General features: G+C 35.7%; 2 protein-coding genes across 4 annotated transcripts in view; both read left to right on the top strand.

The window, feature by feature from the left end:
• The first annotated feature begins 784 nt into the window (after positions 1–784).
• On the top strand, positions 785–2,601 carry LOC111874542 (piggyBac transposable element-derived protein 4-like). Its single transcript, XM_033755494.1, has 2 exons — positions 785–2,370; positions 2,426–2,601. The coding sequence occupies exons 1-2, from the start codon at positions 785–787 to the stop codon at positions 2,520–2,522; spliced, it is 1,683 nt and encodes a 560-aa protein (XP_033611385.1). The 3' UTR covers positions 2,523–2,601.
• The window catches only part of LOC111874549, a 59,355-nt gene continuing 49,076 nt past the window's right edge, over positions 2,448–12,726 (top strand). For all 3 annotated transcript variants that reach the window (XM_033755492.1, XM_023870138.2, XM_033755493.1), the window contains exons 1-3: positions 2,448–2,531; positions 8,278–8,754; positions 10,185–10,649. In XM_033755492.1, the coding sequence (XP_033611383.1) occupies positions 8,281–8,754; positions 10,185–10,649 (939 nt within the window). In that variant the 5' untranslated portion in view covers positions 2,448–2,531; positions 8,278–8,280. The remainder of the gene's footprint in view (positions 2,532–8,277; positions 8,755–10,184; positions 10,650–12,726) is intronic.

The following is a 12,726-nucleotide window of genomic DNA, read 5'->3' as shown; positions in this document are numbered from 1 at the left end:
TTCATTCTGATTCTGTATCTCTTTGGACTTCTGATGGCTATTTGTGCTCTTCTTTACGACATCAGTTACCAGTTTCCTTGGTTTTTTACGGCTTCTAACGGTGCTAAATTGTGCCATCAGTTCCTCTTCTGACGACAGTTCAGGTCCTGTTTTTCCTGCCACCCTCTTCTTTTGTGTAACCGTCTTATTGTTTATCTCTGCATAATCCACATCCTCCATCACCACTTCTTCCCCTGCTTCGTCGTGTATTCCTACCTCTTCCATTGTATCTGCTTCCATTTCTAGGCCACTCATTTTATATTGTGAGAGTCCCCGGTCGGAAGCACGTGTGCTTCCGGCCGTTGTGTTTTTGCTCGAACCCCGCACTATACGTACTCGTAACTCGCGATAAGGAAACCAAAACTAATTCTGCAATATACGGACTCTTACTACTGTTGTCTAACACCACCGTATTAGAGTAAAAACCGCACTTTCTTCACAAAAAGCGAACGTAATAACACTTAACCTCACTAGCGTTCTCGTACTCCAACTCCAATCCGCGTCTCCGCGTAGGGTGTAGTATTGCCGTACAAAGCTATCTCCACCTCTTGGAGTAGTTAAAAACTAAATATGCTAGGTCGATAGTCTGTGATCTCCCTGCGTGTTGGTCAAAGCAAAATCGATTTCCATTCCGCCAGTGACGAGTGCTGCCTCTTGAACGGAATGAGAAACCACGTGACGGTGCCCCTGATATGACGTGCATTCCTTGAGGTTCACCTTGTTCAACAACTTCAACAAATAGCTAATGCAGTTTGCATCGTTTGCATGTAGGCATGTAGCAGAGATGGCTGGGACGAGCAAGAGAAGTTCGGGTGTATTGAGTGACGAGGACATACAGTGTTTGCTTGAAAGTGATTCGGAACAAAGTCTGTCAGATTCGGATTTTGACTCTGAAAACGAGTTAGATGACCGTGCCTTGATTGATGCTGTTGGAAATGAGGGCAGCGATGAAGATGACAGTGCAAATCAAGAATTCGTTTGGGAGGATATGGAGAACTATAGGGGTCACAGAGAACATTTCACGGGCAGTGTTGGAGCTCAAGGCCCTGCGAAAGATGTAACGGAAATTGTGAACGTTTTCGAGTTGTTTTTCGACAAGGAACTTATTGATACCATAGTCGCAGAAACAAATAGACACGCGGAACTGTTTCTACGGGGGCGTGAACCATCAGTGAGGTCGCATTCTAAGGCATGGAAACCCGTGACAGAGGGAGAGATTTATGTTGTCTTGGGTTTGTTCATGCTCATGGGCATTGTACAGAAACCAACTCTTCGGTCGTATTTTACAACAAAAAGAGTAATTTCAACACCGGGATTTAGAGACATTATGACGCGAGACAGACTGGAGCTAATATGTAAATATTTGCAGTTCGCCAACAATGAAAACATCAGCACTTTTGAAGGACCAAAAAAACTTTTCAGAATTTACCCAGTAGTTTTCCATCTCAATAAGAAATTTCAGGAACTCTGTCTCCCAAACCAGGACATTTCAGTTGACGAATCTTTGACACTTTGGAAAGGCCGTCTGTCTTTCAAACAGTACCTCCCTCTGAAGGCAACCAAATTTGGAATTAAAACTTACGAGTTGTGTGACTCCATCACGGGGTATTTATGGTCCTTCATCGTATATACAGGCAAGGATACAGAATTTGAATCACCTTTGATCACAGTAGACACCAATAAAACTTCAGCCATTGTCCTGAAACTGGTAGAACCTCTCCTGAATCAAGGTCGGACTCTGTGGATGGATAATTTTTACAATTCTCCAACTCTAGCCAGGCTACTGAAGATAACGCACAAGACCGACTGTGTTGGCACTCTGAAATTGAATCGTAAGAATGTGCCTCCAAAAGTGAAAAACACTAAACTAAAAAAAGGCGAAATCGTGGCACAACATTCTGGACCCGTTTCTGTCACAAAGTGGTTCGACAAAAAAATAGTCACCATGATCTCCACCTATCACAGTCACGACACCAGGACTGTTACAGTTAGAGGCAAGGAGGTGGCGAAACCAGTTTCAGTATTGGACTACAATAAGTCAATGGGAGGGGTCGATTTGAAGGACCAGCTGCTTCACCCTTATTTGATCGAGAGGAAGCGCATGAATAAGTGGTACATGAAGCTGTTTCGCAGGCTCCTAAACGCCTCAATTCTGAATTCAATGATAGTGTACAGGAGTAACACAGGCATACGAATTCAGCAATTATCATTCAGAATTCAGTTGATTGAGGGCCTGTTCGTGAAATATGCGAGTGCTGTGGAACATAAAGTGCCGGGTTCACATCCATCAGACAACACAGTGCCCCGTCTAACAGAACGACATTTTATCAGCAAGATTCCTCCAACGGCGAAGAAATCTAGACCACAGAGAAAATGCGTTGTGTGTCAAAAGCGCGGAAGGAGAAGGGACACAGTGTATTGGTGTGATGCGTGCGGCGTGGGCCTCTGCATTGAGTGTTTCCGCGACTACCACACACGGCTGAATTTTTAAGGTAATACGATATTATTGTTCATAATTTTTATACGCTTACTGGCCCAAAAATAATTTTAAAGTAGTGTGGATCAATACTCTAATTCTCTATACTTCTCAGGACGTTGTGTGAAAACATGAAAAAAAAACTCCAGTTTTTCCTCGTTTATTACGCTTTAAGTTAAGTGCTGCATTATCCGATTTAATTAGTTAAATAGCCGCCGGCATTGGAGTTGAGTAGCGATTTAAATGCCTTCCGGCGCTGAAAGGTTTTTAGTGAAAGACTATTGGCTCTGAACCCTTTATTTAAGTATCTGAATATGGTTGCTATGTCACTTATAAAATCTGTGGGCGTTGGTAACTATTATACTAGTATTGTCTGCAAACAAAATTGGTTTAGATTTATTATTAACAAAGTCTGGTGAGTCATATATATATAGAGAAGAAAGAGCAAAGGACCTAGTATGGATCCTTGTGGGATGCCATGACTTATTTTATCCCATTATGAAGCTATCTGATGATTAAAGTTTATGCTTCTTATTTCCACCCTTGATATCTAGCCACAAGGTATGATTCAATCCAATTATTGGCCTTGCCAGTTATTCCATACCAATTTAATTTGAGCAGCAAAGTGTCATGATTAACACAGTTGACTGCTTTAGCTAGATCATAGAAGATCTAGCCTAATAGTAATTTCCTAACTAGGGCATCTATGATTCCATTATTTAGTTCATAGGTTGCTTTTTCTGTTGCTAGATTTTTCCTAAATCCAAACTGTTCTTTCACTAGTATGTTATTAATTACATGTTAAAGTAGTATGTTATATATTACTTTTTCAGGGATTTTTGAGAAAGAGGTCAGTAAGAATACTGCTCTGTAGTTGGAAAACATCCATTCTATCAACTTTTCTTAAGCATCGGTTTTACTGTAGAGTATTTTTGGCATTGAGGAAAGGCCCCTGACAAAATGGATGTATTACATATATAATTTAGAGGTGAGGTAATATAACAGAGCTGATTTTAAGCAATTTAGTGGATAATTCATCATATCCACATGTATTTTTAGGTTTAAGGGATTTAATGATGCTTTCAGTTTCCCTTGTTGAAAATTTGAGTTTTATGTTCACAGATGAGTTGTCAAAGGCATAAGCCAGATAGTGTGATGGGTCACTATTAATGGTGCTATTATGTTTACCCTTGATATAACTNAGAATTATTATTATTATTATTATTATTATTATTATTATTATTATTATTATTATTACTGAGCCTGGGTAGTGTAGTACATATAGAGACTGCCTATGAGCTGGAAAACTGAGGAGCCAGAGTTCAAGTCCCAGGAGGGTCCTATCTAATGGGTACCAGAGGTTCTTTTTCCAGTTTCTTTCTTTGTAGAATTAGTTATTGATTTTGGACTTCTGCTAGCATCACAACTTCAGTATTTTCATCAAGGTTAGGATAAACTTCTGCCGCACATCCTCTCATGTGGCTATCACCAGTGATGGGAATTGTACGGTATGTTTTCTTCTTGCCTTAGTCTTGATTCTCTTGTCTTCTGTCTTTGGTTTAACTTCCAGTCTCTGACTTAGTGTTCTGTTCATAGGCTGCTTGAGGTTATTTAAGAATTTATTATTAAGAATTATCGTTGTGATGCAAGTAACAAGCATCCATACTTACAGTCTGATTGGGAATGTTTATCTCTTCTTGCAGCAGCTCAGTAATTTTTTGTGATAATCTGAGTTCTGGTCTTTTGTAGTTATATTTTAATTTATCACAACAAGCACAAGTTACTTCGCTTGTTTCACTATTATTGATGAAAACTGGAGTGTCATCAACAATATTGAGGAGCGAACATACTGTCCATGGTTTGCATCTTAATCCTCGAGGCAAGGACAAGCTGACGCGACTCATTGCAGAGAGCATTAAAGGCAGACACATTCCAGTTGTCATGGGTGTTCAGAATCATTTTTTAGGATAAAGAGTGCAAGTAAAGTTTATCAAGTAAAAGAAATTGCAAAAGAAACTAATCTTTCAGACAATAATGTAAGTGAACCAATGGAAATCGGAAAAGGTAATTGCAGTCTACTAAATTCAGTGAATAATAAAGTACTAAGAATATTCCATCAGAATATAAGAGGATTGAGAAACAAAACAAATGAACTAATAAGCTCCATGAATTCAAATCTTCCACACATACTGTGCCTTACTGAACATCACATGAAACAGCTGGAATTAGAACATCTTCACTTAGAAAATTATAATTTAGGTGCTAGATACTGTAGGAAAACACTGGAGAAAGGAGGAGTGAGTATTTTTGTACATGAAAACCTAAAATTTACTAAAATAAATTTAGAAGATTATTGCAAAGACCAGGATCTGGAAGCATGTGCTCTAAAGTTAGACTCTCCTTTTTCTAATATTTGTATACTGACTTTATATAGAGCCCCATCTGGAAACTTCGATCACTTTATAAATAGATTAGAAACCATCCTAAATGTACTGCATAGTTCAAAAGTTGAATTTATAATTTGTGGTGATATAAATATAAACTATCTCATCGACAGTAATAGGAAACTAAATTTAGACTCTTTGTTATCATCTTACAATCTCTCCAGTACTGTTAACTTTCCCACAAGAGTTCAAAATAATTCTAGTTCAGCGATAGATAATATATTCATTGATAACTCAAAATTAAGAGACTATACTGTAGGACCCTTTATAAATGGCTTATCCGATCATGATGCTCAACTCATAGAAATAAATAATATTGACCTTCAGCCCAGTAATCAACAATATCAAACAGTAAGGAAAATCAACAAGCATACGATGGCAGATTTTGTCACAAAATTAAGTAATGAATCATGGGACAATGTATTTGACAGCAATAATATTGATTCTAAATTTAATTGCTTTCTGAACACATACTTGAGGATCTTTTATTCAAGCTTTCCCTTAAAAATAGTCAAAAATGAAAATAAAAACAAATCCACCTGGATAACAATTGGAATAAAAACTTCATGTAAACACAAAAGACAACTATATTTGGCCAGTAGGGACAGTAATGATCCAAGACTAAAAAGTCACTACAAAATGTACTGTAAAATTTTGTCAAAAGTCATTAAAGAAGCCAAACAGAATAACTATAACAGCCAAATTCTAAAATCAAACAATAAAATTAAAACCACCTGGGATATTGTGAAAGTTGAATCAGGAAAGAAATCTGTTAATGAAGACGTACAAAGTTTGAATATTGAAGGGAAGTCCACTAACAATCCACAAGCTATCGCAAGTGCATTTAATGAATATTTCCTTTCATTAGCTGAGAAAACATATTCCAATAATAATAATAATAATAATAATAATAATAATAATAATCCAATATACTATCTGTCTCGTGCCTTTAACAATTCATTTCCAAATATCAATCTCAAATTCTCAACAAGGAAGGAAATTGAAAACATTATTAAATCCCTTAAGCCCAAAAATTCACATGGATATGATGAAATCTCTACCAAATTACTTAAAGCAAGCTCTGTTTACATCAGTTCACCCTTGAATCATCTATGTAATAAATCTTTATCATCAGGTACTTTTCCTCAACGCTTAAAATACGCTGTAATGAAACCACTTTTTAAAAAAGGAGAGAGAAAATGCATCTCTAATTACAGACCAATATCCATATTGACTTCATTCTCAAAAGTCTTTGAAAAAGTTATGTATAATAGACTACTTGAACACTTAAATTCTAACAACATATTAGTCAAAGAGCAATTTGGATTTAGGAAAGACCTAACAACAGAAAAAGCAACCTATGAACTAACTAACGATATTTTAAGTGCTCTCAATGACAGATTAATTGTGGGAGGGATTTTCTGTGATCTAGCAAAAGCTTTCGATTGTGTTAATCATGATATCTTACTATCGAAATTAAATTTCTATGGAATAACTGGCAAAGCTAATGAATGGATCAAATCATACCTCAAAAACAGGTATCAAAGAGTTGAAATAAATAATAAAAACTCCAGTCATAATGCATTTTCAAACTGGGGAATTATAAAGCACGGTGTTCCACAAGGATCAATTTTAGGTCCCTTACTTTTTCTTCTCTACATAAATGATCTATCTAAAACCATCAACAATAAATCTAAACCAATTCTATATGCAGATGACACTAGTATAATATTTAAGAACTCTAAATTTGAAAACTTTAAAAATGACATAAATATTGTATTTGAAGCCTTAAACAGATGGTTCGAAGCCAATTTACTCTCATTAAATTTTGATAAAACCCATTACATATCATTCACAACTAAAAACAACCACCAAATTGATCTGGACATCAGTTATGCCAACAAATTAATCTGTAAAGTACTTGATACAAAATTCCTTGGAATACATGTAGACAGTACACTGTCTTGGAAAATACATATTGAACAAATTATACCTAAATTAAATGCAGCTTGCTATGCGATGAGATCAATTAAGCCTTTTATGTCACAGGAAACATTGAAGATGGTTTACCATGCCTACTTTCATTCTATTATGAACTATGGATTAATATTTTGGGGGAACTCTTCACATAGTGTAATAATTTTTAAAATACAAAAGAATATAATTAGAATCATTACAGGATGTAGAAGTAGAGATTCATGTAGAGAATTATTTAAGAAATTAAAAATTCTACCTCTTCAATCGCAATACATATTATCGCTTCTCTTATTTGTTGTTTACAACAAAGATAAATTCAAATTAAATTCTGATGTCTATAACATGAATACTAGACAAAAATATAACTTCCACCTACCCTCATCAACTTTATCAGTATATCAAAAAGGAGTCTACTTTACTGGCATAAAAGTGTTCAACAATCTGCCACAAAGTATTAAAAACTTGGGCAATGATACTAAAAAGTTTAAATCAGAGTTAAAGAATTATCTACATGCTCATTCCTTCTACTCTTTAGATGAATACTTCAATGTAAATAGAGAATGATGTAAAATTAAGTTATATTAATTTTTAAGCTAAAATTGCCTGTACTTATGTATGTAACCTTTTGACTTGTTCTGTATCCAAAGGTACTAACCTGCTTAGGATTTATAGAATGTAAATAAATTCAATTCAATTCATCAACCACTTCACGAACCGCCATGTTCGATGGATGGATTGATGGCATTAAAAAATTTCAATTTTTATCGAATGTATCAGGATCGATCAGGATACTGACTCAGATCGTATTAATAGGAACAAGTTCGTACACTAAATCTTGTTCAGATTAGGTGTTAAATTAATAATATAACAAATAATATCAATTTTAACCCACATGATTTTTTTTAATTATAAAATTTACTGAACAGGTGTAATACAAAATTCATAGATGATTTATGTTGTGGAACATGGATAAGAATCTGTGCACTGGGTTTGGCTACTCCCCCCCCGGCCATCAAATTGAATAAGAATATGGACACTTGAAATTCTTTGTGTTTAAATCAAGCTTAAGTACTCTGAAATCATAATTTATATTCTTGATGTTTAACAAACCATCTGCTTAAAAAGAATATCAGGCCCTATTATTACCTATACAAAAATTACACAGTTTTAATTCTTAAATGCTGTTCAGANGTCACGAGAAGTAGCAATGAGCAGCGGTTGTAAGAAGTGTTCAGGCCGTGTGCGGTTATAAACTATTTTTCCATCTTCTATGGGAAACTACTATAAATTCAGTGCATCACGCTGTCTTATCTTCCTGTATCATTTTTTATATTGTTTCAGGCAATGCTAGCAATGCTGAAGCAGTTAAAGTGGCACCATCTGCTTTTGGTACATGATGCTGGTGCCTACAGCACCCGTCTGACTCATTTATTAATGCAACTTGCAGCTGCCAATGATATTTGTATATTATCCTCAGTGCAGTATACATACATGGAAAGAGTAAATCATGGTGTGGGTGAGGATATCAAAAACTCAAATCAGAATATTGTACAGTCATTATTATCAGGAAATAATTATGGGATTCCCGTTCTTATATTGATGCAACAGACTTCTGTTCAGAACTTTGTGGAGTCACTTAAGGATTATATTAATCCAAACAGCACAAGCCCTCTACAGCTATTTTTTTCAAACTTGCTTACACATGGTGACATCAGATTCATGCCAAAACAAGTTGCCAAAATCTATTCACTCTCAATTCAAAGTGATCAGTTACACAGTTTTGAGGAATACTGGAAAGATCGCATTAGCCATATGAAGGTAAATGAACATTTGTTATTTTACTTAATAGATTTTTTCTTTATAATGCTTCTGATCCTGAAGCATTATGGGCATCCTGTCATTAATATCACCTTTCTTGACCACTATATTTCTCTTCATCCGTAACAGATATGTATTTACACTTCTCCTAAGAACCAGTAACATTCTGCCTACTATATTTCTAACAGCAGTGATAATGACAAAGCATGCCATATTACTTTTGTAAAATGGTCAGATTTGCCTCATGCATGGCCTGCTTTGCCAGGATGACAATCTTGTAATAGTACACTCATCATCATCATCATCATCATCAGTAATCTGTCAAGATGACAGGTCCACAGTCTCTTCCAAAACAGTTCCTCCATTTAATGCGATCTAGAGCTTTCTCCTTCAAATGACAGTATACTCTTCTGTCCCCAAGGTCATCCAGCATCTTCTTACGTCTTCTTCCTCGTCTTCTTGTCACTTCTATCCGCCCCTCTATCTTTCCTTCAATAACTTCTTTTAGAAGGCAGTTTCTGCGTAAAACATGACCAATCCAATTAGCCTTCCGTTTTCTTATTTCGTGTAGGATATTCCTCTGCTCACTGACTCTAATTAACACTTCTTCATTTCTCACATAATCGGTCCAACTGTTCTTCTCCATCCTTCTCCAACACCACATTTCAAAACTTTCCAGATGTTTCTGATCTACTGCCCTAAGTGTCCATGTTTCAGCCCCATACAGAGCTATGCTCCAAATGTAGCATTAGTAATAAATAAATCTATCGGTCATTAAAGTTCCATAATATAATTAATTTGCGAACTTTATGTGTCACATTGGTGTTACCCAATTTGACTGCAACAAACAAAGGTGTAAACTTTTTTTAATTTTTTTCACATAAATGGTAAATTTTCTTTGATATTTTTGCCAGTTGGATGAGAATTCTAGATTCTTGGATACCTGATAATCAAGGGTTTACTGTATCGCTTTTGCTTTATATGATTCACTCCTACAAGAAAAATATATATTTATTTCCTGTTCTTATTTTGTCTGTTGACAGCCTTAATAGATATATTTTTAAAACTTCATAAACGTATATTTTGAAATTACAGAATTTACATGTGATTTGTTTTGGTTTGATGAGAATAACATATTACTTTGTATATAAGATGTCCTCACATTTAAGATGCATCCAGTTTTTGAAGTGTGTTTTAAGGAAAATAATTAGAAAAGTTCACCTTTGTCAAATTTAAGATTAACCTAATTTTTTCAACAGGAAAAAATGTATCAAATGTACATCTCATATTTGAAGTAATACAGTAATTACAATAATCACTTAAGAGTCTAGCAATTCTCTGAGGGATATAAAGTTTCTCACATCATATTATTTGAACTATATCATTACTGGTACTTAAGCAGAATTTAATGGCTTCAAATATTATTTCAGCAAATAAGGACATACCCATCTCAAGAGAATGAGTGGCTCTGGAGGTACTTACAAAGCCAATATTGTACTTATAGCGAGTTAAATTCTTCAGGGCCATTTTCTTATCAGGACTGTATTCACAGTATAGACAAGATAAAATCAGAAGATGATTTGCACATTGCATTAAGAGCAGAAGACATTTTAATAGTCAGTCAATCAGTAGTTCTGATGGCTCAAGCTTTGCAGTTATCATGGGAAGATGTATGTTTCAATGGCAAGAGGCATCCATGCCCAGACTTAATGAAAATGTCACATCCACATTTTCGAGAGGCTTATTTTACAAAAGTATTACAAAACCAAAGAAGTGGTCTTACTTTGCCGCAACAAAATAGAGACTGGTTAAAGGAACCAAGTTCATTTCCAGATCTGTTGTTGGTTGAATATCTTGGAAATCACCAGCATAGAAGTGTTATAAATCTACATAAGGTTGGTAAAATTGATTACTATAATTCATTTTCTTTGTTTCTCACAAAAACTTGCTTCACCTGTCAGCAGACAGACTGCAAACTGAATGTGTAATTTGACAGCATATTACTCAGTAGATATCAGTGAAATATGGTATTTGTAATTTACAATAAATGTTGTGGAGAAATTTTTATTATGTCTTTATGCAGTGCAATATCTCATTTTCTTAAAGATTTAAGGATCAGTGCCTCCTATCCAGTGGGTAACACAGACCCTTTCCTTGGGGGTAAAGCAGCAGGGTGTGAAGCGACCACTCACATCCAGCTAGTGCCGAAGTCAAGAAAATGTGGATCTATACATCCACTCCCCCATACGCCTTCATGGCATAGTGCTTAATTAGTTAAGCACAGGGACAACTTTACCTTATGCAGTTACAAATAAATGTTAAGACCAGTGATCACAGATAATAAACTTGGAAAATTTGGAGGCCATCTTTCCACTCTTGTTGAAGTGGTTCCTCAAATCTGCTTTTGTACAGTGTAGTAATCTGAGAGCTTCCCACATATTGCTGAGCCATGTGCATTTCTCATCTGCCTGAGCAGCCAAATAATTTTCAGAATGCTCAGGCAGTTGCACTGCATGTTCTCTTTCAGGCCGTAGCATCGATATAAGAGAAACAGTACTGCAATGTTGAAATGTCTACATTTTTTTTTTTTAATCTACACTCTTAAGAACTACACTGTATCAAGATCATTTGAAGTAATCACATTAAAATCTTGGGAAAACTGAAGAATTAGGTTCTTGTCCAGGCATGCTGATACTAAACGAGACAAGGAGAGAGAAATGTCACAGTTTTCATGCACATGAACGATAATAACCTGAGTTGGATCCAAGGTGTTCACAGCAGTGATTAGAAGATTAATAAATTGTGGGACATGATACTGTATGGTCCAGTCAAAGTATCATTGACATATCCATCTTATTCATGTAGACAAGTGCCATGACATAGCACCAACTTGGAATACTACATACAGCTCTAAAACATCAGTATCCTCTCCACCAAATTCAGATACATGAACCATATCATCAGGAAGATGATCAAGATTCAACTCCATGCTGAAAACCTGAACACGGGTGATGCCACTGCCTAAGCAGTTTATATAAACATCTTGTATAGCCCCTGAAATAATTTAGGAAGCCACATTTGTAGAGGTCCTCTGCCAGGTTGTTAGGCTCATGCACATTGCCTTCTTCCTTTCACCAGGTCTCCTTCTGCCACTGCTACCTCATTCTGTTCTCCACCACAACCCTATAGCCTACTTGTGATAATTCTTGCATTTCTCTGCAACTCTCTTCAAGGCCAACACTCATTGCTCTTCCCTTTGTTCATGTTGGCTCTCCCTGGTCTCCTTTACAGGTTTGTAAATTAACCAAGTTTATACCCATGGCGCACCCACCTTACTACTTGTACATTGTTGGTTACTTGCTTGACTTATTCTTCAGCCATGAAAATGGAGCCAAAACGTCAGTATGCTTATTCTGGGCTAACAGTGTTATATCCCAGAAGAGAATATTCTTTATAATAACCTAAATTAATCTGACCTTAAAGAGATGTGCAGAAGGATGTGCAAGACATTGAATCCAGATTTTTCTTTTCTTCAGTTCTGCACACATTTCTTCGAGAAAAATAGATATAAGGCATAATGCAGCTTGTTTATTTCAATAATTGCAACATTCACAAAATTGAAACTTCAAATTAAATAAAATTTGTATAACATAACTTATATTATACATTTTGAGGTATGAGGAACCATTTCTTAGCAAGTTCATAAAATTTAATTTGGTTGAATTAAGTTTCATTTCATTTCATTTATTCACCTTCCATAAATCCTGTCGAGAATACATCGTCATGTAGATGTGCAGATGATCCTAGCTACAGTCACAACTAAGAATTACAGTTTGTAACCGTCCAAACCTTTTAATACTCTTTAATGGACACTATGTTCCTCTTCAGCCATTTCAATAGAGTGACTGATTTATTAGGGAGACCCATCCATTAACCTTTAAGTGCCGAAGTGCCCAGTTTGTGCCAGTCATG

The sequence above is a fragment of the Cryptotermes secundus genome, unplaced genomic scaffold (genome assembly GCF_002891405.2).
Source record: "Cryptotermes secundus unplaced genomic scaffold, Csec_1.0 scaffold831, whole genome shotgun sequence".
NCBI classification, from domain to species: Eukaryota; Metazoa; Arthropoda; class Insecta; order Blattodea; family Kalotermitidae; genus Cryptotermes; species Cryptotermes secundus.
This window is presented reverse-complemented; position numbering and strand designations above follow the sequence as displayed.

Bases quoted from the DNA above. Each gene is read 5' to 3' on its own strand.
- LOC111874542 (XM_033755494.1), top strand. From the start codon at position 785: ATGCAGTTTGCATCGTTTGCATGTAGGCATGTAGCAGAGATGGCTGGG. The intron at 2,371-2,425 runs CAAGATTCCTCC...TGCGTTGTGTGT, and splicing joins ACAGAACGACATTTTATCAG to CAAAAGCGCGGAAGGAGAAG.